Here is a 24,209-nt window from a genome sequence, read left to right as displayed (position 1 = left end):
TTGGAGATGTTCATTAGGGACATTGACTATCTAAAGGAAGAGGAAGCTAGATCAATATTCCAACAGGTCGTGTCAGCAGTGCACTTGCTCCACCAAAGACGAATTGCACACCGAGACATTAAATCAGAGAATATCCTTATTGACAGAGCTGGAAATGTCAAGCTTTGTGACTTTGGAATGGCAAGTCAGCTCAAAGAGGGTCAGATGTTGAAGAAGGGCTGTGGCTCCTTGAGCTATATGGCTCCTGAGATCTTGGCACGAAAACGCTATGATGGGCTAGCAGTTTCATATGTGGAGTTTGGGGGTTCTCCTGTATGCACTGGTCACAGGATATTTTCCATATGAAGAAACCACATCTGATGGTATGCAAGGCTCATCATCAACACAAAGTATCCCATTCCCGACCACGTGTCAAAGCCCTGTCACATGCTCATTGAACAATTACTCACAGTCCCCAGGAAGCACAGGATAACAATATTTCAACTCCTGGGAACAGATGGCTGGGTGAAATTAAAGAGCACGTAAAACCTGTCAGTAAAGAAATCCTTCCCACCATCGTAGAGACTATGTGCACCATTGGCTATACCTGTGAAGAGATCGTGTCATCCCTAAGACACGGCCAGCCAAATAAAGTAACAGCAACTTTCAATATTCTGAAACACAAATTGAGCCATGGGGACAGTCATCAGCCAAATGGGAAGCCGTGGTTACACAGCAGCCTTGTAGGTGCTCTTCACCCCATTCTCCTGTTGAAGCAGACAGCCAGTGAGCCAGCCTTTATAAAAGCTGGGGAGGGTGACTTTTCAGGAGGATGGTATAGAAGGAAGAGCCAAGAGATGCCAAAGCTGTAGCATGCTTATCAAATAGTCCTGCTTGGAGCTGATGCCATGTTCAGATGAAGCAGTCCCTGAAGGAAGTCTCCTGAAGGCTAATGTCATTCACAGTGCTACCAGGGACACTGCCAACAACTTGAATTCTGTGGACAGCCTGCCTGGTCATCTCCCCTCAGGTGAATCAGTTCTGAATGGAACCCCTAACAGGGCTCTGAACAGGGACTTCGCCATAGAGCAACCATCCTTGGTACGCAACATGCACAATGACCAGCCCCAGGTTGGACCTACAACCTCTGGATAAGGAAGTGAATTTCCCATGCACTCAGAGCATTGTGTTTTGTTTCTGAAGCACTTCATCATGAATCTTCGACCCTCATGTAAGCTACAAGGAAAGAGGGCAGTGTAGCCCATAAGAGACCCATTTGCTTTCAACAACCAAGAAGTTCTCCATTGTATTTTGACTGTTATTTTAATAAATAACCCTTTGAAAATGACAAGAATCCACAAGAAGGGCCCCAGCTAAGAACCTAGCAATAATGGATAGGATGCCTGAACTGGTCTACCCTTGTAATCAGATTGATGAATACCCCAACAGTCATCATAGAGCCTTCATCTATTAATTGATAGAACCAGATGCAGAGATCCACAAGCAAGCACCAGGTCAAGCTCCAGGTATCCAGTCCAAGAGGAAGTAGGGAATATATGAGCCAGTTATTTCAAGATCATGATGGAGAAATCTACACAGACAGCTGAACCAAGATAGTGGAAACTATTGAACTCTAGAGGAACAGCTTGTCCAACTCCAGGGATCCAAACTAGGCCCTCTGTATGTGGGAAACAGTTGTGAAACTTGGACAATCTCTGCATCCCTGGCAATAGGACCAGGATCTAACCTTGATAGATGAACTAGCTTGTTGGAGCCCATTCCCTGTAATGAGATGCCATGCTCAGCCTTAATGCATGGGAGAGGGACTTGGTACTGTCCCAACTTAATATGCCAGACTTTGTTGACTCCTTGTGTGAGCTCTTTCCCCAGAGGAGTGGATGGGGGCAGGCAAGGGGGTGAGGGAAGGGGTGGGAAGGAGGGAGAACTAAGTTTGGAATGTAAAATAAAATTAAAACAATAAACAAGTTATAAAAAAAAACTAGACAGTAATTAAAGGTGGGTGTGGGGGTATGCCTTGAAGCAAGCATAAAGTCCCGGTCAGGATTCTAGAGCATGTAATGAATGGACCTCCACAACCCCACCGTGCCTCACTGTGCCTCTTCAGGAGAAGCAAAGGATTCTAAAATGGATGAGAAGTAAATATAGCTTTGGTTCTATTTGGTTTCCAAGTATGGCAGATTAGGGAGGAGTCTTTGTCACGGGTTGTCTTTGTCATGCAATGGAGTGTGAAGGGTTAGGCTTAGAACCATGGAAACAAAAAAACATAGAAGTTCTTGCTCTCTCAAGACTAGATCAGTTGCTACCAGAGTAGATTGTTACAACACTTGGGAGGCTTGGGAAGGAAAATCTCTGAATTTCAGGCTAGCCTGGTCTATGGAGCAAGTTATAGGCTATCAAGGGCTTCATAGTGAGACCCTATCTCAAAATGAAAACAGCAATCCATTATATTAGAAAAACAGTGACAGTAAACAGAAGATAAAATGAGAAAATTTCATTGTTTTGTCTCATTCACAATTATGTTAGGGATGATACGATATTAAAATGAAGTATAAGGCCCCTGTAAAATTAATGAGACTAATGAACTGAATGGAGCAACATTGAGTTAATGGATTAGAAGACCTAATATAGAGAAGATTATGATCATCCTCATACTAACCCATATCTGCAGAATAATCGGTCAAAGTTGTGGTTGTGCTTTTTGTAGAAATGGAGAGCCATCCAGTTACTAAGGAAAAGCAAGAGTTTCAGAATGGCTAAAAGAGTCTTGTCTGGAGAAGGGGAGGGGCTGTGCAAAGCTATCAGAGTTACACATCCCAACTTGAGAATGTATGTTGTGCCTTTAGTAATATAGACACTCTAGGGCAGTGGTTCTCAACCTTCCTAATGCTGCAACCCTTTAATATAGTTTCTTATGTTGCGGTGACCCCCAGTCATAAAATTATTTCATTGCTACTTCATAACTATAGTTTTCCTACTGTTATCAATCATAATGTAAATATATGATATGTAGTATATCTGACATGTGATCCCTGGGAAAGGGCCTTTCAAACCCCAATGGGGTCTCTACCTGCAGGTTCTAGGGACTGGAGAAGGTGGCTCAGTCCATAAAGTACTTGCCTCATAAACACAGGACTTGAGGTTGACCTTCAACTGAGGTTGACCTGACAACTGTGTAAGCAAGGTGGCATTCATTTTGCAGCCCCAGGGCTGGGGAGGTAGAGACAAATGATCTCTGGTCCTTGCTGACAAGCCACACACACACAGGTATTAGCATATGTTAAGTGTATAGATTAATGAAATATAACTGGCAACCAAGAAATAAGTTTTTACATTTATATAGGTCAAATGATTTTGCTCCAGAAGCCGGGAGAAGACAATGACAAAGAATAGTTCTTTTAAAGATTGGTGCCCAAAGTTGGAAAAGCCTAAGCATACCATTTGTAGCAGTTTGAATGAGAATGGCCCCCATAGACTCATATGTATGAATGCTTATTGGAATGGCACTATTTGAAAGGATTAGAAGGATTAGATGGATTAGGAGTTGTGGCATTGCTGGGGTAGACTGTCACTGGGCTATGAGGTTTCAAAAGGCCATGCCAAGCCCAGTCTCTCCCCCCACCCCCATGGATCAGGGTGTAGAACTCTCAGATATTTCTTCACCACCATATCTGCCTGCATGCCACCATGCTTCCTGCCATAATGATAGTGGACTAACTTCTGAAACTGTAAGCAAGCCCATAATGAAATTGTTTCTTTTATAAGAATTGTCTTTTCATAGTGTCTCTTAACAGCAATAGAACAACGGCTAAGACACCATTTTAATGGCCATGTATGTAAGTGTGTGATTCATACACACACATATATATATATACAGACACACACACACACACACACACACACACACACACACACACACACACGTTGGTGCGTGCACCCATTTCTTTAAACCAGGAACAGTATTGAAATTAACACATGCAATATTCCAGGAGTCAGTGTATGTTTTGACAGGAGTTATGAGAGACAGAGCTACCACAGGTATCTTCCTTTTTCCAACAAGTTCTATGACGTGTGTGTGTTTGTATTTTCAGATTTGAAATTATTTTTCTTTTTAATTGGACAGAGAAACTTTTGAAATTAATTTCTATGAGCAGCATTGAAAGGACCTGTCTAGGGGCTAGAGAGATGGTTTATTGGTTAAGGGCAGTTAAGCTCTTCCAGAAATCCAGGTTCAATCTCCAGTACCCACAGGATTCACAACCATCTGTAACTCCAGTTCCAAGGGATCCAATGTCGTCATCTGGTCTCTACAAGCATCAGGCACACGTGTGCTGCACAGATACACGTTCAGGAAGAAAACTTATGCACATAAAATAATTTTTTAAAAAGCATGTTAAGAATCCTGTACCACTGGTCAGTGATTCAGGAGGTGGTTGGTTCTTGTGATCAGATTATAAAGGCCTTGCTGCCAGAAACCATGCCGCAGGAAGCAGGAATAGGTTCACTCTGCAGAAGACCTAGGTGGTTTGTGGATATGCCTAGTGAGAAAGGAGAGTGCACTTTGCAGGGCAGGTACATGGAGGTGAGACCAAGTTGGTGGCACTCTGAATAGCCTGCCCTAGTGACATACTTCTCCAGCAAGGGTTCACCTCCCAGTCCTTCCCAAGCAGTGCCACTGGGGACCAAGAGTTCAAAATCCAGAGTCCATGGGAGACATTTGTCATTCGTACACCACAGTCAGCTTCCTTGTCTTCCTAAGAAGCAGACCCTACTGTGCATTCTCTATTCCTTTCCTGTTTCTATCCAGGGATTTCTGCTCTTACATTTAACAGTACTTTACTACTTGGCTATGTTTGTTTTCTAGTGTCTAAAAGTGGGAACCTCATCTTTCTAATTTAGCATTTAGAGATATTTTTGAAACTGTATTTTTGCCATGCTTGGTGTAATGCTCTACATAGTCTCAGATACTTAGAAGGCTAAGGCAAGGAGGTCTCAAACTAGTCTATTGGAGCAGCTGGACAACATAGTGACATCTTGTATTTAAAAAAATGATTTGGGGAGATAGCATAATGAGTTATGTGCTTACTACACAGGCATGAGAGCTGGAGTTCAGATCCTTAGCTCCCATGTAAACAGCTGGGTGTGATAACACATGCCTTTAAGTCCAGCATGAGTGGAAGTTAAAGACAGGAAGATCTGATGGGCTTGTTGATTGGCCAGTTTAGACAGCTGAGCCAGTTGGTCAGCTCTAGGTTTAGTGAGAGACCCTGTCCCCCAAATAAGATCAAGAGTGAGAGAAGGAAAATACCCAATATTTTTCTCTGGCCTCTATACACTGTACATACAGTTGTACTTCCCACACATGCACGCACACACGTCCTCTGCTAAAATTTTGCAAATACATTTGACTCAGATTTTCATGGCTTTTTCACTTGCATTCAGCTAACAACTTTCTCATTTCCTTTGATTTTTTCACTTGTAATTTACTCATAGTTTCCAAGTATTTAAAACTTAAATTTTTGCTGTTGAGTCTTTTAAATTCTACCACATTAGAGGCAGTATACTTTGTGTAATTTGAATTGTTTTAAGTTTTGAGGAAGTGGTCTGTGTCTTCTACTATGCTTTTGACTGACAACACTCCAATCATGTGTGAAGATTGTATAATGTGCTATTATGGTTAGCGTGATCTTCATTTAGGTTATGTTGGCTGATGGGGTTGTTCAGGCTTTTATCTTCACTGAATAAAGGCCAGAAATTTTTAGACATCATTTCTTCATAGACTTTTGTCTTCCTCTCATGTTTAATTCCAATTCTCTAACACTAGTTTTATTATTTCATTTTAGCAGTTTATTACTTGTTCACCATTACTGATCTCTTTTTTTTTTTAATGTCTCATGTTAATCTACCCAGGCCAATTTACATCTCCTTGGATTTTTATCCTTGAGATGACCTTGTCCCTTTCTTATCTCTTAGCATGCTTGCATCTCCTCAGTCTTCTTGAATATGAAGCATTTATACTCTAATGAGCATACTCATTACACTCTATTATACTCTATAATTCTATCATCTATATCCTTTATGGATTTGTTTTTCTTATGCCATTTTATTTTCCTGCTTCTTTGTACATCAGGCAGTTTTGGTGCTGAGACATTTTGAATTTTAAATTGTTGGGTAACGATTGCTATGCATGTATTTGTAATATGAACACACAAACGTAACATATGCTGCATTATAAATGTATAAATATTCTTTTAGTTTAGTACTGAGACATGACCAAGTTATTTGGAGGCACTTTTAGCTTTTCAAGACTTGTTTTTAAATTTAAGCAGGAGCATCTTAGCTTTCAGAGCTTTCATGGCAGCAACCTGCCATGTTCATACAGGTGCTGCAGTTACTGCTAGGTTGCTGTGCTGATGTAATACTCAATCAACCACATACAATGAACACCTTGTCCCAATATGTAAGTCTACTGGTGAAACATGATGCTACTACATTGCTGTGCTCTTGCTGATGAGAATGGGAGTACTCCCCAGCCAAGTGAGCCACTGTAACTGAGTCACCTGATCCTTTCTAGTTCTCTACTTGGACTGGGGACTTCTGCAGGCATTAGCTGTTCACACTGAAGGCTTGAGAGTCTCTACCCACCAGCAGAGCTTTTTGCTCTGCAAATTCTTGCTATGGCTTCCTCAAGCTCTCAGTTGTAATCTAAAGGAAACTGTAGTTTGGAGGGTCCCTTGCTTGTGGAGTGGCCTCTTCAGAGAAGCTTTGGCCATTTTAGGGCTGACATTTATCTATTCTCAGAGAGCTCTAGCATGTGTTTCACTCCTACTGTCTGAACTTCTTGTTTATGTAACTCTTTGGCTTTTGAAAGTATTTTGCCTGCATGTACTTATGTGCATACATGAGCATGCCTGGTGCCCACAGAAATCAGAGGGTGTTGGAGCCTTGGCACTGGACTTAGATGATTGTGAGAAACCACGTGAGTGCTGCCCTCTGAAAGAGCAGTAAATACTCTTAGCCAAAGAAGCATCTCTTCTCCAGTCCCCCTGTGGTTTTATCTTGTCTAGAAATGGAATAGATTCTTGGATACTAATGTTCCACCTTATTTCCAGGAGCATTCAGTATGTATGCAGTATATTGAGACAAGCCCTGCCTACTAGGGAATATGTTCTCCCTCCCCATTGTTAGATGTCAACAGTTACTTTTCATTGGCATAGCACATTTTTCTGTAACTGACCAGACAGAAAATCCTACTCCTATGGTTTTTGTCTGGATCCTTAAAAGACACAGCAGTATCTTTAAAGCGAAACCAGTCACTGAAGATAACAATGCTCAAGGCACAAATATTTGCAAAACTGAAGAAAACTCAAGACGCCCGTAGCCGATTAAAAATCTGTGGTCAGGAGCTAAAACTTCTGCCTGTTTAGCTCTCCATGGCATCTCATTAGAGCAGAGGATTCCCCCCAAAGCAGCCCAGTTTGGCCTACTTACCTTATGATGCCTGCTTGCTGGCTGTGACCTGCTTCCTGAGCAGAGAATGGGCAAGGCCAGCTAAGTTACATGAATGAGGAACATCTGGATTATGTCCTCCCTCTCCCAGTCCCTTTGTTAGAAAGTAGATTGTTTTGCTCCCAGAATAAGCCACCCCCTAAAGTCTTTGAGAGCACTGCTGTTCAGGGGAGTATCATTCTCCAGTGAGAACAAGAGAGTAATCAGCTGCAGGACTGGCTGTGGCCTGTGTTTCGTTTTATCAAGTAGCTCCACATGACTGTGAGATAGATATTCCTGAACCTGGGAAACAGAGAACATACTCGTCTAATCTGGATCTTTCAGATGATGAGTTTAACATCTTAAGGGGCAATGAAGGGGGGCGGGACTAAATGGTTTTGAATTTTCAGAATCACTCATGCATAATTTGGATTATCATGTGTGCATATGAATATAGGGATAGAAAAATCAGTGCCTTCAAGCCATGCAAAGAACAGGGCAGACGTGCCAGTATGACTGAGGACAGACTTCCATTTAAATAAAGGATAAAGCACATGAAAGAAAGCAAGAAATCATTAACATTAATCTGATTTGGTCTCCTGAGAAAAGGCAGTTTATTAACTTCAGGTTTGGGTTGTGTTGCTGAAGTCTTGTGCTGACCTAGCTTGTGTCTGACGAAGACTTCAGATCTCTCTTATCAGTCACATGACATGCATGTGGCCTGGCTCTGCCCCCCCACACACACACAACTTTCACAAGCCCTTTACCTGTCCGCTAGGATTTTTGCAGCTGTGAATGGCAGCTGGTATTACCCAACCCTTGGTACTGTTTACATAGTGGCATTTGTGTTTGCATATTGCAGTCTTCTGCACAGTGCTGTGTCAGAAAATCTTTATAGTACCTTAAATTAGATACCAAAGTTGAGTTTTCATACTTCTATTGCAGATTAAGAAATGAGGACATTATAGAGTTAATAAAGGTGAAGTGACTTGGCCAGGGTCCCAAATGCAAAGACCTAGTCAAAAGCAAAAGGCTGGTTATTCCAAGTTTAGTTTGGCTTACTGGAATGCACGGCATACTTCCATAAAGCACTGGGAGAGGACACTGGAGTCTGAAGGCCATTTTATGGGTTCTGGTTTGGGTTTTTTTTGGGGTTTTGTTTTTTGTTTTTGCTTCACTCAGCACTTCCTAGACCATATCCTGTTTGTGCATAGCTAAGTGTTAACTTTTTCCAGAGGCGGCTGGGTCCAGGGCACATGACTGAGCAGTCTGGCATCTGAGGTGACGGGAGTGATGATGTGGTCTTCTCACAGCTCTTCTATTGCTGTCTGTCTGATGCTGTCGCATCTCTCCAAAAAGCAGCAGAAATCTACTGCCAAGAAGAGGGCACAAAGTTCCTATGGAGAAGTTCCTGGGGCTTGGCTCTCAACCCATCAGCTCCTGGAGGTCCTGAATTTAGTGTCACCTCTGTCCTATAAACCACTGGAGGGAACACACGCTTGTCTTTGCAGTGCTGAAGGTTGAACTCAAGGCCTCAACATATTCGAGGCCAGTGCTCTACCACTAAGTGATATCCTTTTTATTTTCAACACTCAAATACAAACACTTCATATTGCCTGTACTGATTTCTAAGTTCCCTTCCTGTATGCCTAAAGCATGAAACTAATGCTTATAAATTAATACTTGTCTTTTGTATGATCAATAGTAACTCTACTACCAATCTTCTCAATGTCAAGTCATTTAAAACAGTGCTGACCTTGATGATAAAGCACACAAAACTAATGATGTCAAAAGCAGTCAGGAAGGCTGGAGCAGCACTCTATTATCACAAGCATGGTTAAGGCATCTGTCTGCAGCTACTCAGCTGCAATAATGTCGGGGATCAAATGTAGTGCCGTGGCGACCTCTCTGAGGTAGTAGCTTCTGAAGCTTACCTTTTATTATCAACAGACTTGACTTCATATTGGGGTAGGTATCCTCAGAGTGTACAAAATCAGTGACTAATTTGCCTTTGATACTGTATGCAGGCAATGCTCCTACCCAAGTTTGAATACCAAAATCTAACCACATAGAAGTTTTTTATACTTTTTGCTGTGGCCACAATTACAACACAACAACAATTCTTTTTCTTTATTTCCTACAAAGGATTTGCTGTGAGTCTGCAAGTCATCTTGTCCAATCCTAAAGCAGTATTTAAGCGCCGTGGATCTCAGCCAGGGATGCAGGAATCTGACTTTCTAAAGCAGATAACAACAGTCGAAGAACTGGAACCAAAAGCTAACAACTGCACAAAGGTACTTATCCATCTCTCTCATGCTGCTAGAGCTTGAGTGTTGATAGTGAAGCTGCTTAAACTGTCCCCTCCTCCATAGGTTCTCGTGTGGCACACTCGGACAGAGAAAGTCAATCTAGCCAATGAGCCCAAGTACCACCTGGACACAGTGAACATTGAGGTGTAGACACCAAGACCAGCAGATGTAGAAGAGGAAGTCTGGAGTTTAGGCTGCAGCTCATTCAGGTATTGTTCCTATTCCTTCAGCCTTTCCTGTCAGCTGATGGACATCTGTTTAAAGAGCTAACTGGATGCTACAAAATGTGTTGTCTTCATTTGTTCTGCATGTGTTCTCTAAAACATAATTGGAAAGATTTTTGTACAATGAAGTTACATGACATGTACTGCTCCTCCCTCCCTCAAGCCATCTCATAATTGATGGAATAGGTTTTAGAACCTGATGATGAGTATTTTGTCAACTAAGTAGTCCCAACTCTTGGCTTCACAACACGAAATATTTGGAAAGTGATGGTGGCAGTGTACACTGTAGGAAATAAAACCCACAAGTAAAAGAAGGTGTGTGGATTCATCTGTTTAATATAGGGAAATAACATTTTGTCAATACTAGGCACCATAAAATGTAAACACAATTACTGTCATAAACCTGGATATACCTTCAAGGATTAAGAGTGGCTTTGTTTTAGTTACCCTGTGTGCATATAGTGCAGAAAAAAGGTCTTAATATTAGCACTATGTACATGAGAAGAGGTCCAAATTACAAGAGACAGCAAAAATTTGAAATTCTTGAAACATTAAGTTGTACAGTAACATCCAGGTTTATCTCCTTTCACTAACCACGTTCCCTGTTAAGCACATCATAACAACAGCACAGTGAAGTGAGTGATGACTAAAAGAATTTGATACACTAGAAAACAGTGTTCAGTGATACATTTACATTCTATTTATATGATTAAACATTTGATCATACAGTACCTTCCTACAGGATTACTGGCTAATTTGGGGGTGGGGTTTTATACTGTTAGAAGTATTACTAACATGATAACTACTTCCCTTATATGCAAACATTAGAGCTATAATTTTGAGAATAAAACCGATTATGCGAGTTAACTGAGCAGCTTCTCAATGTGGTTTATGACATCATGGGAAATATGAGCAAAGCTGCCCTCCACAGAAGATGGTTTCTCAACCTGCTTTCACATCAAATTTAATCAGCACAGACCAACACGGTCAATCAGGTAATTCTTAATGTGAACAAAAGGAGGAAAAGAAAATACATATGTACATGAGTAAACAGGAACTAGATGCCTTTTTAGCGAGGAATGTCAGGTGTTGGTTCTGGATGCAACTCTGCTGCAGCTTTTCACTTCCACAGTTGTGTGCTCAGAGTCTGCCCCGATGAGCTTCCAGACCACCCTGCTGTTGTGCTTGGGGGCTGACCAAAACCTGCGGTCGGGTTCACATTACTGAGACTCATGCCAGCCATTTGCTGATTCATCTGTGAAACACATAAAAGGCTTAGTTTATGAGGATTATTTACTTCTCATTTTTTAGCTAGTCAGACATTTCATCATTACTGTGAAAATTAATTAAGCACTGGGGTAAAGGACACACACAAGTTCTCTACTGAATCAGATAGCTTTGTTTCTCATTTTTTTCCTGGGTCTAGCACTGTTTATGAAGTAATCCATACTTAGTTCACTTTCTATATTCAAATTTTTATCCCAAAGATTAACCATAATTGAAAAAAATACCAAAGTAATCTTTGAATTTGTATCTGAGTATGAGTCCATCTCTCTTTCAACTACACAAGGGTCTTTCTTCTGTGATTCCCAAGACTGAGAAATTTTAGAAATTAAAACATTCAAAATTACCCTAAAACACCTGCAATTCTCTATTAACATCCTAAATGACTTTAATATACTTTCTAAATATTGAAAAGGTTATTAGCATGTGTTTTGGGCTTTGTGTTGTAACAGCTAAAATTAAATTTCATTATATGCTATAAAATAAAAGATAACATGTATTTTTTTTCTAGGCTAGAGTTCAGTATATTAGCCTCTTAGCTAGCCCAGTGGTTCTCTCACTACCAAGGTTGATGGAGCCGGAGAGGCAGGATTTACCATAATACAGTTCCAAATCCATGACCGGTGTTAAGTGTGTTCTTTTTGCAGGGTTTTTGTAATACCCAATAACCACCATGGCTCCAATGTGTCTAGAGGCAGGCAGATCACATCTTTACTTATGCTCACAAACACTCTCACGGCCCTCATCACTGTTTCATCTGTAATTTAACTTGAGCTGATGAAACTCAGCATCCTGGCCACAGAAAAGCTGTTTCTAACATCTGGCACTTACAATTTTCCAGATTTCCAGTGTGTACACAGTGTGGTTTATGTATAAACCACAATTATAAAAGAAAAATACGTCATGAGTACTTGTAAGACATTTGGTGATTTTGTTAATGTTCATTAGAAATCAATGTTCTGAAAGTAACTACTGGTCTTACAGGAACCAAAACCCCTAAAATGCAGGAAAGGGAATGCAAACATGAACATTAATTCAAAAGCCTCTGACTGCACATCTACAGAAAATTCAGAACAGCATTTAATACAGAAATATTATCTTCAATTTAAAACTAACCCAGAGCCGGGCGTTGATTGCGCATGCTTTTAATCCCAGCACTTGGGAGGTAGAGGCAGGCGGATCTCTGTGAGTTCGAGCCAGCCTGGTCTACAGAGAGAGTTCCAGGACAACCTCCAAAGCAATACTGAGAAACCCTGTCTCAAAAAACCAAAAAACAAAATAACAAAAAAAAAAAAAAAAACAAAACACAGATAGATATGGAATTTATCAGTGAGTACCTGAGGTAAGCAGGGTTTTTTACTATTATAGGGACTCTCGAACCAATGGATGCTCCTCATAAAACTCTGCTTTGAGAAAATGAAGCTGTATTTCTTTCTCATTGGTAGGAGTTAACCAGCAACAATCTAAGCTTACTAGTGAAGACAGACTGGTCTAAGTGGACTACTAAATGATTCCAACCCAGGAGCTGAGTAAAGCTGCTACTAAGCCTTGCAGGTGGCAAATGAGGAGCAGGTGTCTCTCATATGCTGTAAAAGATAAGGTCTAGCTAGTACGGGTAGATTAGGCATTTTTCACCATTACAACCCTGTTACAGGCTGAAATAGGAAAAGGAAAATCCTAATGTTTATTTACAGAATACTCTTAAAATAAGTACAGTAACAAGTCATCATCTGGTAAAACCTCACGATGTCTATAAATACTTGGATCTGATCAAACTTAACTCTATTCAATTCTTTGACTACACCATTAGATTTCAAAGCAAACTACTCAGAATATACACATGGCTTCTTGGATTTTGGGACGGTAGACAGTTCATGAGTCTTACCTGTGAGAGATTCCACTGAGGCTGCTGAGATTGTGGCAGGCCAAACTTACTCTGTGGTGCACCCATTTGTCCTACCATTCCTCCTTGAGGGCCAACAACATTCTGAGGAAGTTGCATAACTCCAGTCTGTGCATTTCCCATAAACCCATTGGGCATGGGCATGCCCACCATCATGCTAGTATTCTGTCCCATCATATTTCCTATAAGACCGGGAGCTGCAGGCACTGGTACACCCATGGAAGGAAAGCCTTGAAATGCAGTCGCTGCTTGTGAGGTAAATGGTATATTTGTGGGTCCCATAAACACACCTGTATTGTAAGAAACATGAAGTAAAAAACAAAAACAGGTCAAGAAGAGGCTCTTGTATATGACTGCACTCATCTCCAGATACAGAAAAGAGATAACTTCCTGCCTGACCCACCGAGCAGACAGCTTAAAACAACCCATACCTCAACCTTCAGAGCCTGTTATTTCCATAACACAAACAGGGGTACTGTCTATTGTGAAAGCCAAATGCACAGCCTGAGAGTACATGTTGCTCCTGCTGACTCACAACACTGCTCACTCTCAAACCAACCAGGCATGTAACCAGGTGGTTATCCATTTTTATGCAGAAGTAGGTGGGTAGCCACACAGTTCCAGTCTATACACGAGACGAGCTCATTTTGGAGGAAAGGTCTGATGGATTAAAACTGAATGAATTGTATGCTTTTATTTAACTATAATGACAAGGCATTTAAGTTTTGCACATTTGCTTATTTGTTTGCCTGTAGAGGAAATAGAGTGTACACAAAGTCAAACTTCACGTAAATCAAACTCTAGTAATTGTTCAAAGACAATTCATGTCCTATAAACTTGTAGAACAATATTAAGTGATATGTGAACAACCTGTCAAATAAATAAAGTTTTGTGAATCCTATATTGTTTAATTCTAATGCTTCATTCATTTCAGTCATGTAGACTGCAAGAGGCATCCACTACTACCATAGGAAAATGCAACTGATACTACAGTTTCAAGGGATGTTGTCTACAATACCACTGTCATTCTCTGGAAGCAGAGTTCAACATCAATTACCAGGAGTGCTTTGCTGTGTTCCTGTACCATACAGAGATAAGATGGAGTCTTTGGAGAGTTGTTTCTTTGCTACTTCTTCTGACTTTGTAGTTTGCTCAGTGAACAGATCCAGATCCCCGGGTGTTACAGTAGACAGGGTAGCAGCTGCTGGTACAGAGGATGTCCCCTGGGTAAACACCAAAACAAACTGTCAATCTCTACATAGCACAGCTTATTACTTAAAATTCACACAAGATTACGAAATTTGGAGTAAATTACAACAGGTAAAATTGTGACATCTATAAAGATCATTTTTGAGCCCACACAAACAAGAGCATCTAGATGAAGGTGTGATGTTTCACAATATAACCTGTTAGGGTAAACCAAGGGGACTGAAGCTCCTTCATAGCCACATTCAGTAGCTGGGACAAAGCAGTTTTTGCTCATCACATCTTGAATGCAATGGGTCTGACAACATGCAGGAACAGTCTGAAGACTGCAACTCCGTCTTTTAATAACTAGTGGCCCATGAAATAAACGTTACAATTTGCAGAAGCAAAAGGTTATATAATAGCATAATAAATGCTTTTACCTTTTCAAAAGCTTTAAGCACCTACTCTAGGTCTATACGAGAATGCCCCACATACAAAAGTGAAGTACAGAAAAACTTTGGCTACCTACATCAGGTATATCCTGCATGCTCTTTTGAAGCAAATCAACATAATTTAGATATTTAATACAAAACAAGTTTCCTCTTAATCTACTTACACAAAGATACAATTGCATAATTACAACTTGACAGTCTTAATTTGTTTTAAATATGAAAAAAATTAAGGATTCTCTGAAGACTAGTAACTGCTGGCTCACATTCTTCTCAAACTACATACTGAGGTGAGTAGCAAGTGAAAGTTAAATTTACACATTCCCTGTCCTGGGTAGAACACTTTGCAGTAAAATACTGTCAAAGCATTTTATTCAAACTTGCTTAAGCAGAGCCATACTTTGAATCTATTATGACTAATTTAGCAAAAAATATCTTATTTTGCAAAAGCTCTAAAATGTATAAGAAATTAGACATGACAGAACAGTATCTTTTAATCTGACTATATCTTAGTTATCAATGAAGAAGTATAGGACCACAGAGGCCAACAGAATGCTTCCCAGCTGGACTAGATCCCTACCCCTGAGTCTTGGGATCTGTATGTCACCCAGACAGGTTTTGTAGCCAGAGGGCCAAGGGTTAACTATTGTTCACACTGATAACAAAATGGCATCACTACATGATCCTTTCATCACATTTCACTTCTGTGCAACACAGGAAACTACTCAACCTCCTGGGTTCTTGATGAATGAGATTTCATCATGGGGGAAAAAAATGGTTGAGGAAACACTAATTCTAGTCTCATAGTCTGACGAACATTCTCATGATCTAAGTATCAAGTAAGCAAATATGAGCATCTTCTGCAACACAGACAACGCTAAAACTGGCCAGTCTAAGTGGTACAGCTAGCAAGCACCTGAAGTCTGCTTATCTACTAGGGTTGTACTTGTCATCATTTCACCACCAAAGTAAAAGGAAAACCATGTTTTGCCTGTTGTTTTATAATTCAGGTTTTCTGGCCTTTTGGAAATCCCAGGACTTAAACCAAGGGCAGCTATCAGCACTTGTGCATGTCTACAGATTCTTTCTTACATAGTCATATTCTGTGTCTCCTTCTCCCTTCCATGTGTGTGCAGACAGAAAAGGACTGTTGTGTCCATCTCCTCTCACCCCATATATGTGTACACTCTTGTCAACTATTTCCAGATGGTAAACCCAGGCTATTTCATATTTACACATGGGCAAATCTTTGATTAGAATTTATACATGCTTAGAAAACACCAAAAGTCAAGCATGGTTCAGAGTAATTCATGATCTTGGTACTTAAACCCAATTACAGCTCAATTTCATATACTAAAAAGCTTACCACAATTAGCAACTTGCATAGTTTCAGCATTCATCTGAATGCACACATGTAAGATATCCTTTACTGGCAAAGGCAGTATTTTGAAAATGTACCTAGATTTAATCTTAGCATGTATTTTGAATAAAAGGTGATTCTTTTCATCAAATATTTTACAGGGCTCAATACACCAGCATAATTTTGTTCATAAACAGTTTTCAAGAAAAGAATTAAGATGCAATTTTTAAAATGAACCATGCAGTGTTGGAGAGGCAAGTCAATGGTTAAGAACATTTACTGCTTTTATAGAACACCCAGGTTAAGTTAATTTCACAGCACCTACATGGTGGCTCACAACCACCTCTAACTCCGGTTCTGGAAGAATCTAATGTTCTCTATCACCATCCTTGAGTGAGTGGGAGAGGGAGAAGGCGAGGGAGAGTGAGCAAGAGCACAAGCACCTTACCAACCTATGAGGTACTAATCAGAATGTGCAAAGCATAAAGGTTAGTCTTTGGAACTTATCAACTGGCTAGAACTTGATAAGCATAAAGGTTAGAACTTGGAGCTTACCAACTGGCTGCCCTATCAATGAAGTTTCAGGAATCTACCTGCCTTCTTACCACCTCAGCACTGTGGTTACTGACACATGCTGCTGTGCACAAGTTATTATGTGGGTGCTAGGGATCTGAACTCATGACCTCATGCTTGCATGGCAAGCATTTTACTGAATGAACCATCTTCCCCAGTCCCTGTTTTGACATGAGTTGCAATAAGAACTGAAAGGCCCAATGTCACCAATAAGCAATACACGCTATTGCTATTCTTAACTTTTGATAATAACCCTTTGTAGCCTAATTAATTACCAAGAAATTTACTTGTTAAATTCAAGGTAAGTACACAATAACTTTCAAAACAAAATATGTATAATAAATCATTATTCGTCTCAATGAGACAGACTTGTTATTAAAACTTTTACATAGCCCATATTTTATATATCGCATCTCAAATACTTTCCAGAAAACATACTGGCTGTTTATTTGTAGCGTTCCAATGCAGGAGGGACTGATAGTGTTACAGACTTGCAAGTGACTTTAAGTTGTACCCTGAAAGTTAATGTTTCACCTGAAGGAAATTCTACGTAATGTTACATAAAATATCAGAATTTCTTCACCAATAGTATTTAAAAAATCTTATTACCACTTTCAACAATTTTTATTTAATCATTCAAAAACAGCAAGACTTCATTTTAAGACTAACTTAAAACCTAATTTAACTTCAGAGAAATACATTTAATTTTCTAGAATCTACTCAAATCAAAATGTAGCAGTAATAAAGACAATTATTAACAGTGGCTTGTGAGTTAAGCTCAGGTTGAAGTTGTCTCACCTCCACCCCCACCCCCACATATGCATTCTAGATACTGTTGTTTCCCTAAAACAAGGGTTTAAACTTGAAGGATGGCAAAGTCTGCTTGTGTGGGTCATGAGTCTCTCTACAGTAACTATCTCTGCTACTTAGCACCAAAGTAGCTGAAAACTATAAATCAATGTGTTTGAATAAAACTTTATCTGTTTAAACAAAATGAAACTGCAAGAATAGTTTGCTAAGCCCTGGCCTAAAGAATAGGTTTTCAGTCAACGACTGCTCAGGGACATCAATTTCAAGCTTTGAGGTGGTAGTCATATAGAACCACATTTCACTGCATACCTGAGCTGGGGGCATGACAGTTGCAGGTAAAGGATTAGAAATCATTGGTCCAAAAATGTCCAGATCGTCATTCAGGGGTGGCACTGTGGTTGTGCTCCCATTGGTCACTGGAGCCTCAGCAGGACCATCTGAAAGGAATGTAGATTTTGTCAATATAGAATCTCTTAAATCACATAAAACAGGATGGTATTTTTTTTTAGTAATTTTTTTTAAATAAAAACAATTTAAAAGAAAACTGTGTTCCTTTCTATCCTAGGATCCACCCCCAACCCCAAACACTGTATGTTCCATTCTACTATAGGATCTACCCTCCATCCCAAAGAGAACACTTTAGTTTTGTTTGCTTCCCAGAAACAGCTTTCTACTATTTTCCAGGAATAACTCCAACCTCTTCTGACCAAATGGTTTCACACTACTCACAATATTCTGAAGACTTGTTTTTTTTTTTTTTTTTTTTTTAATACTAATGGTTTTTATCTACTCCCAGCACACACACATACAAACAAACATACCCAATCCACTTTCTCACTATCCCAGACTTCTCATTATATGGTATTTTAATGATAAGCTTTGGATATCATTCCTACAAATATTCCTTATTATGACAAAAGCTACATAGAACAGAATTATTGAAACCAATTCTTAATAACCTTAATTAAAACATTTCAACCTTGCAATCAGTAAATATAAGTTGCCAGTGGGTTTAAAATATGCCGTCTTTGCTTACCACCTTCAGCATGATTCACTGAAATTCCCCTTTCATTTTGAAGGTTACTATTTCTAAGTCTCGGTATTCCAAAAGTACAGATAAGGAAGGATTCATTATCACCACCATTATTAACACCACATTGTCCTGGATGTTTTTAAAGAATATTTGCATGTTGTCATTTTTGTCCCATGAAAGATGATACTTTGACTATCTCCAGGTACTAGGGCAGAGACTGAAGGGCTTCCTCAGTGTCAGTCATCTATCTAGTTAAGTACCAACGTTCGTGCTGCAGCAGTCTTCCGATCCCTAGGCTACTGATCTGTCTTTACACAAATCCACACTTCTACAAAAGCCATAAGGTCACAGGAAAAGAAAGGGTAGTAACAACAGGAAATGGGACCAAAACTTATGAAAAATGTTACCAGGAAACCATTACTTTATAAATTGATATAATACTAAAAAAGGAAGCCACATAATTATAAATACACCTAATTACAAAGAACCATTTAAGATTCTGAAAATCAAGAGTAATCTTCAAATACTTAATAATTATTTGCACTAAGTTTGAAACAAAGGAGGAAAATATTTCAAAATCATTCAAATACTGATTCGGTACCTTTCCATTCCACTGTCCTTTTACAAAGTCCAGTTATATGTGTGGTTTCAAGGGAGGAATACAGATGGATATGGTCATCAACAAACAGAGATATGATCAGCCCTCAACTAATGAGCAGTATTACAAAGTACACTCTCCTGATCCAAGGACCGCTATAGCATGTTCTTTACTGATGAAATAAAAGCCAATAGAACACCAAGATGTTGAAAACAGTTTTTAAACTTATTCAAATTAAACATGGGAAATCTTAATTAAAAACAATACATAAATCAGGATAAGCTAGGTCTTGCTTGTGCATTTATATACACATGGGCATATATCCAGAAAACTAGAAACTTCCTCTACCAACAACACACCCCATCCGCTTCTACGAGATAAGGGGAAGTCTGTACACACAGATAATCAGAATCCACCATGGACATGTGCCTTGCTATATATTCCTTGTTTAGCTACAGAATGGTGATGGGGCAGCCATTCTAATCATTATGTGGAAACAGTAGTTGGTGAACAATAAAAATAATGGATATGAGAAAAGCCTATGGCAAATAGAAGAAATTTAGCTGGGGACACCATAGAAGACAACTATGTAGCACAGAGGACCCTTGAAAAGGCAATGGACAAACAGAAGAAATTAGAACAATGCAGTAAAATGAAGTAAGGCTTTCAATCTTAAAGGCAAAACCAGACCTACAGCTAGTGGCTTGTGGATAATTATTTTCTTTCTACATTATCTTAATAATTCAAGCTAGTATTTTGTGAACTAAGCTGATTGATAAGTGAATTTTTTAACTACACCTATGACAGAAATTGACCAAAATAAAAAACCAAAGTTGAAATATCTTCAACTACAGAAAAAAAGTGTTAAACTACTTTGACATCTTATGTCAGATATGTCCAACCTGTGACCCTCATGCTGCATGATGCCCAATATGTTTGTTGCCATCACTGTCACAATGTCAAAAGGTTCCACACTTCTGTTCACATGGAATACAATCATGCCCAGCAACCATTATAATGTTGAGAGATGCTTAGAAACAAGGTAACATTTCAAATAGGACAGACTTTAACACCATCCCCTTATTACTAAGAAACATTTAGATTCATATGAGTGAGTGTCAATTCTAATTGACCTTGGCTACACTAGGACTCATCTGATTCCTATAATCCAAATGAAGACACAGTAAACAAAAACACTACCTAGTGCCCACATTCTCTATCCAAGCACCTACATAAGTGAGAATTTATAAGCTCATCAGAACTTAGAATACTTTGTATTTTAACAACACACATTTGAATTCTAGTATTTCTCTAACCTCCACTTAGTTCTTTTATCACCTCAAAGGTTTATAATAAGAAGTCAAGGATTTCAAGAAAGGTTAAACTGGTGCACCTGAGAAACTCAGCTGCCAGCATCCTTGGCTAACTCCTCCTTGCTCACAAACTTCCACACTACTATCTTCTTGGGTTACAAGTGCTTCCTAACACCAGGGCTTCTCCTCTCTAGTTCACTTATGAAAGAGGCTGGAGTTCTCTATGTCAGAAAATGTCTCCAAGTCACTGTCCATGTTCAGCCTATCCCTGTTTTCAGAGTACCACACATGATGACTGAAGAACAGAGAAGCCTTCTTCACCAAGTGCCCTGCTAGCTAGTGTCTGCAACTCTCTCTCCTATAGATGAGTTCTAAGTGCCCCACCATATCACCCGATGGGTTCTCCCAAGCTGTCTGCTCGAAGAAAATGCAAACAGACTACAGTTCATAAAATGCTCTAAAAAGAAAAAGGGGGGGAGGGAGGGAGGGAAGGGGGGAGGGAGGGAGGAGACACTAACAGCTATCTTTATGTGGGTAGTTGCCTTCTAACTGGGCTGTCACTGTAAAGGTGACTACCATGAGCCATTAGAATTTACCTAAAATTAAGTATACATAGTACAAGCTGTTTTCTTTAATTAGCAGAAACACCAGCAAGAACATTAACTGATGAAATTAAAGAAAATGGAACTTAAATTAAAACTTTAGCATTGATCCAGATTTCAAACTGAGTCCCCAAAAGCAATTACCTCAGCCACATTTTTCCTCCTTTAAAAGTGCAACTCTCTTTCCTATATGCACAATTGTAAATACCCCTGGATACCTTTTCTGATGTTTACTAGTATTCAGCAAACTCTGCCGGTGCTCAATAAACACTAACTGCATTCATCTTTTACTTGAATGTCAGGCTCATTATGTGGTCATAATCTACTTGCACAGATAATGAAATAATGTCAAAGAGCAACATGAGATTTTATGCATCACCAATCTAGTTTAAGGCAGGTAAGAAGGTGATAAGCAAACAGATGTTGTATTTTTCATTACCATTTTTGACAGAGCATGAACATTCAGCCTTTAGTACACCCTATCACAATGAAAACTGCCAAGTCCAATTCCTGTTACCTACTGAGCCAGCAAAGCCCAATCAGCATGGATCGGCTGGATGTGGAGCCAGCACTGATCAAGTCAAGGAGGCTACTGCCTCCATGAGATGCAGCCACACTTTTCTTGAAGCTTTCTAAATGTTCATGTTGTTGAAAGAACTTCTTTTAGTCAAGAAGTTATTTAAAGCTTTTTTCCTTAATAGAAAGTTGTTTGAAATCCCTCTGTATTAAAATACATCTCTTGCTTTATGGGGTGAAATAAGCCCCACGTGAATTAATTTATAAATTCAAGTTGTCTGAAGCACTTAAAAACTTCAAGCTTTAAACTGTTTCCTAACTTTATTTAAAAACTGTCTGAGAGCTAGTGAGTACTAGCTGGTTAGTTTATTTTTTACTCTTTATTACTGCAAAATATATGGTGTTGTGGCTAACTTGCAAAAAAAAAAAACAAAAACAAAACAAAACAAAAAAACAAAAAAAAAAAAACAGAGCAACAACAAAACCCACTGAGATGCCCTTAAAAGGTAATCTTTGCCCTCTGTACTGTCGTGCTCCATTTACAAGCCCCTGTGCTGAGCTGGCAGTCTACTATGCCAAGGTAATTACTCTGCACCGTCTCTACAACCAGGCCAGTTTTAAGATGGGTATTCTCTTATGAACAGACACTACAATGCTGTGCAGAAGGAAGCCCTGCAAACATGCTGGCAATCTCTCAGGAGGCACACACACTGACAGCTGTCCTATGAGACTGCTTAGATGTGGCTTGCCAGATGTTTTAGTAGAACTGATAGCTAGTGTCTATACATACCTGTACCATACAGCTTCAAAAGACAAGATCTCCCTTCAATATGAAATCAAATCATATATAAAAACAAAATTTCCAAAAGTTTAAAAATGCTGACATTCTCCATAGACCAAAGACAAAGTATTATATGCATGAAAAGGTTTGGTAGAAGATTATGGTTAAGATTAAGGCAAAAAAATTAATTTTATTAAAGACAAACTGTCTCCTCTTCTAAGCTAAATAATACTTAGTTTCTCATGAAATACTTTCTGGGTGCAAAGTACATTAATGCTCTTAGACACCCTCAGCAATTCAGAGGTATGTGTGCACAGATGTGTGTGCATGCACAGGGGGGGGGTGGCGCGGCACGGAGCTACACCTGCCCATTGTTATCACCACTAATATCCACTACATATTCCTTTATCTCTTCAAACATTCCTTTACCCTTCTTGCCCTAAAAAAATCTTGGTCTCCCCTGGAAAGTTTCCTAAAGCTCTCCGACTGTCTATAAGAGTGCTGTTATAGCCGACAGAGTCTCAAGTGTGTAAGAAAGGTTAGCTGGTAGAAGCTACTTGATATTCTATAGTAGTCTATATGGATTGCAGTAGTTAACTGTTGTACAAACAGCAGCAGAGATACCAACCAAATTCCCAATTCAACTCCTGCCATAATGCTGCATAGTAACGAATCTCAAGACTGCACCAGCTAACACTCATTCATTTCTTTCATGTTCAGGTCTGTGGATCAACTGTGTAGGTCAACTACGACCTCATTTGATGTGTTTTCAGCCTTGTAGTTTACTGAATGTCTCAAAGGCCAGTCATTTCACTACTAGATCTCATCTCCTCAGGTTATTAGAAGAAACTGTTACAGCAGTTTTTCCTTGTCCAGGAACAGGATCTGGCTACTCAACATGTTCACTTCTGACGTTATCTTGTTATGTCACCATTAAAGAAAGATTCTTTCCTGCCCATATCTCCCTGTAGTTACTGCTCTCTTCCCCTGCCCAACCCCCTTATAATAGGGCAATATCTCTAAAAGACCAAACATACATATTCATTTTTTTGCCTTTTTCGCTTTCCAGTTTCTCTCAGATTCCACTGATCATCTTTACAGTTACTTGAAGTTACTCTTATTTATCTTTGTTGAAGGCATTGACTTTTCAACCCTCATTCTGCTTCATCAGCCAGAAGCACAAGACAACTGTTTATTCCTTCCTCTGTTCCTTACTTTACCTACATATTTGATGGCACATGAATGGCCATGTCACCACTGAAATTCAGTTAATAACCCAAAGACACAACCTTCAGGAGACTGACTGCATGGGATCTGCTATGTGTTCCTATCTCTTTGCCACAGTTCACAATGAATGAGGACCCATGGCTCGCAGGCCACATTTGGTCCTCTGCCTTTTTTACAAATAAAGTTTTAATAGAACATAGTCTATTCATTCAGGTATTATCTATGGCTAAGTAGATATAATAAGAGATTTTTATGGCCAACAAAGCCTAAAATATTTACTTTCTGTTTTTATAAACATTTAGCCAATTCTTGTTTGAGATAGGAGGGAGGCTGCTGTCAACCTGAGTGTGATGACAACAGTGAACAGACTATTAGCTAGCTTCTAATAGATATAATTATATGTGAGAAATAAACTTTTTGTTCCTATCTGCCATCAATACTCTGAGGAAACTTGTCTCCAGGGCATAACCTATCACATTCTGACTTAACTTCCAAGGGGTTGTTACACAGTGTTCCTACTTTATACTCATTCCTTCCTGGTCATCTTCCTAGGT

The 24,209-nt window shown here is 39.5% G+C and overlaps 2 protein-coding genes across 3 annotated transcripts in view; one reads left to right on the top strand and one right to left on the bottom strand.

The window, feature by feature from the left end:
* B3gat2 (beta-1,3-glucuronyltransferase 2) overlaps window positions 1-9,944 on the top strand; it is a 71,956-nt gene extending 62,012 nt beyond the window's left edge. The window contains exons 3-4 of the mRNA XM_027392809.2: window positions 9,631-9,779; window positions 9,858-9,944. Coding sequence (XP_027248610.1) covers window positions 9,631-9,779; window positions 9,858-9,944 — 236 coding nt within the window. The remainder of the gene's footprint in view (window positions 1-9,630; window positions 9,780-9,857) is intronic.
* A 390-nt stretch (window positions 9,945-10,334) lies between these two features.
* Window positions 10,335-24,209, bottom strand: part of Smap1 (small ArfGAP 1) — an 80,771-nt gene continuing 66,896 nt past the window's right edge. For both annotated transcript variants that reach the window (XM_027392808.2, XM_027392807.2), the window contains 4 exons: window positions 17,895-18,022; window positions 14,263-14,428; window positions 13,188-13,495; window positions 10,335-11,273 (listed from right to left, as the gene is read on the bottom strand). In XM_027392808.2, the coding sequence (XP_027248609.1) occupies window positions 11,139-11,273; window positions 13,188-13,495; window positions 14,263-14,428; window positions 17,895-18,022 (737 nt within the window). In that variant the 3' untranslated portion in view covers window positions 10,335-11,138. The remainder of the gene's footprint in view (window positions 11,274-13,187; window positions 13,496-14,262; window positions 14,429-17,894; window positions 18,023-24,209) is intronic.

The sequence above is a fragment of the Cricetulus griseus genome (genome assembly GCF_003668045.3).
Source record: "Cricetulus griseus strain 17A/GY chromosome 1 unlocalized genomic scaffold, alternate assembly CriGri-PICRH-1.0 chr1_1, whole genome shotgun sequence".
NCBI classification, from domain to species: domain Eukaryota; kingdom Metazoa; phylum Chordata; class Mammalia; order Rodentia; family Cricetidae; genus Cricetulus; species Cricetulus griseus.
Note: the sequence above shows the minus strand (reverse complement) of the source record. Positions and strands in the feature narration are given on the sequence as shown.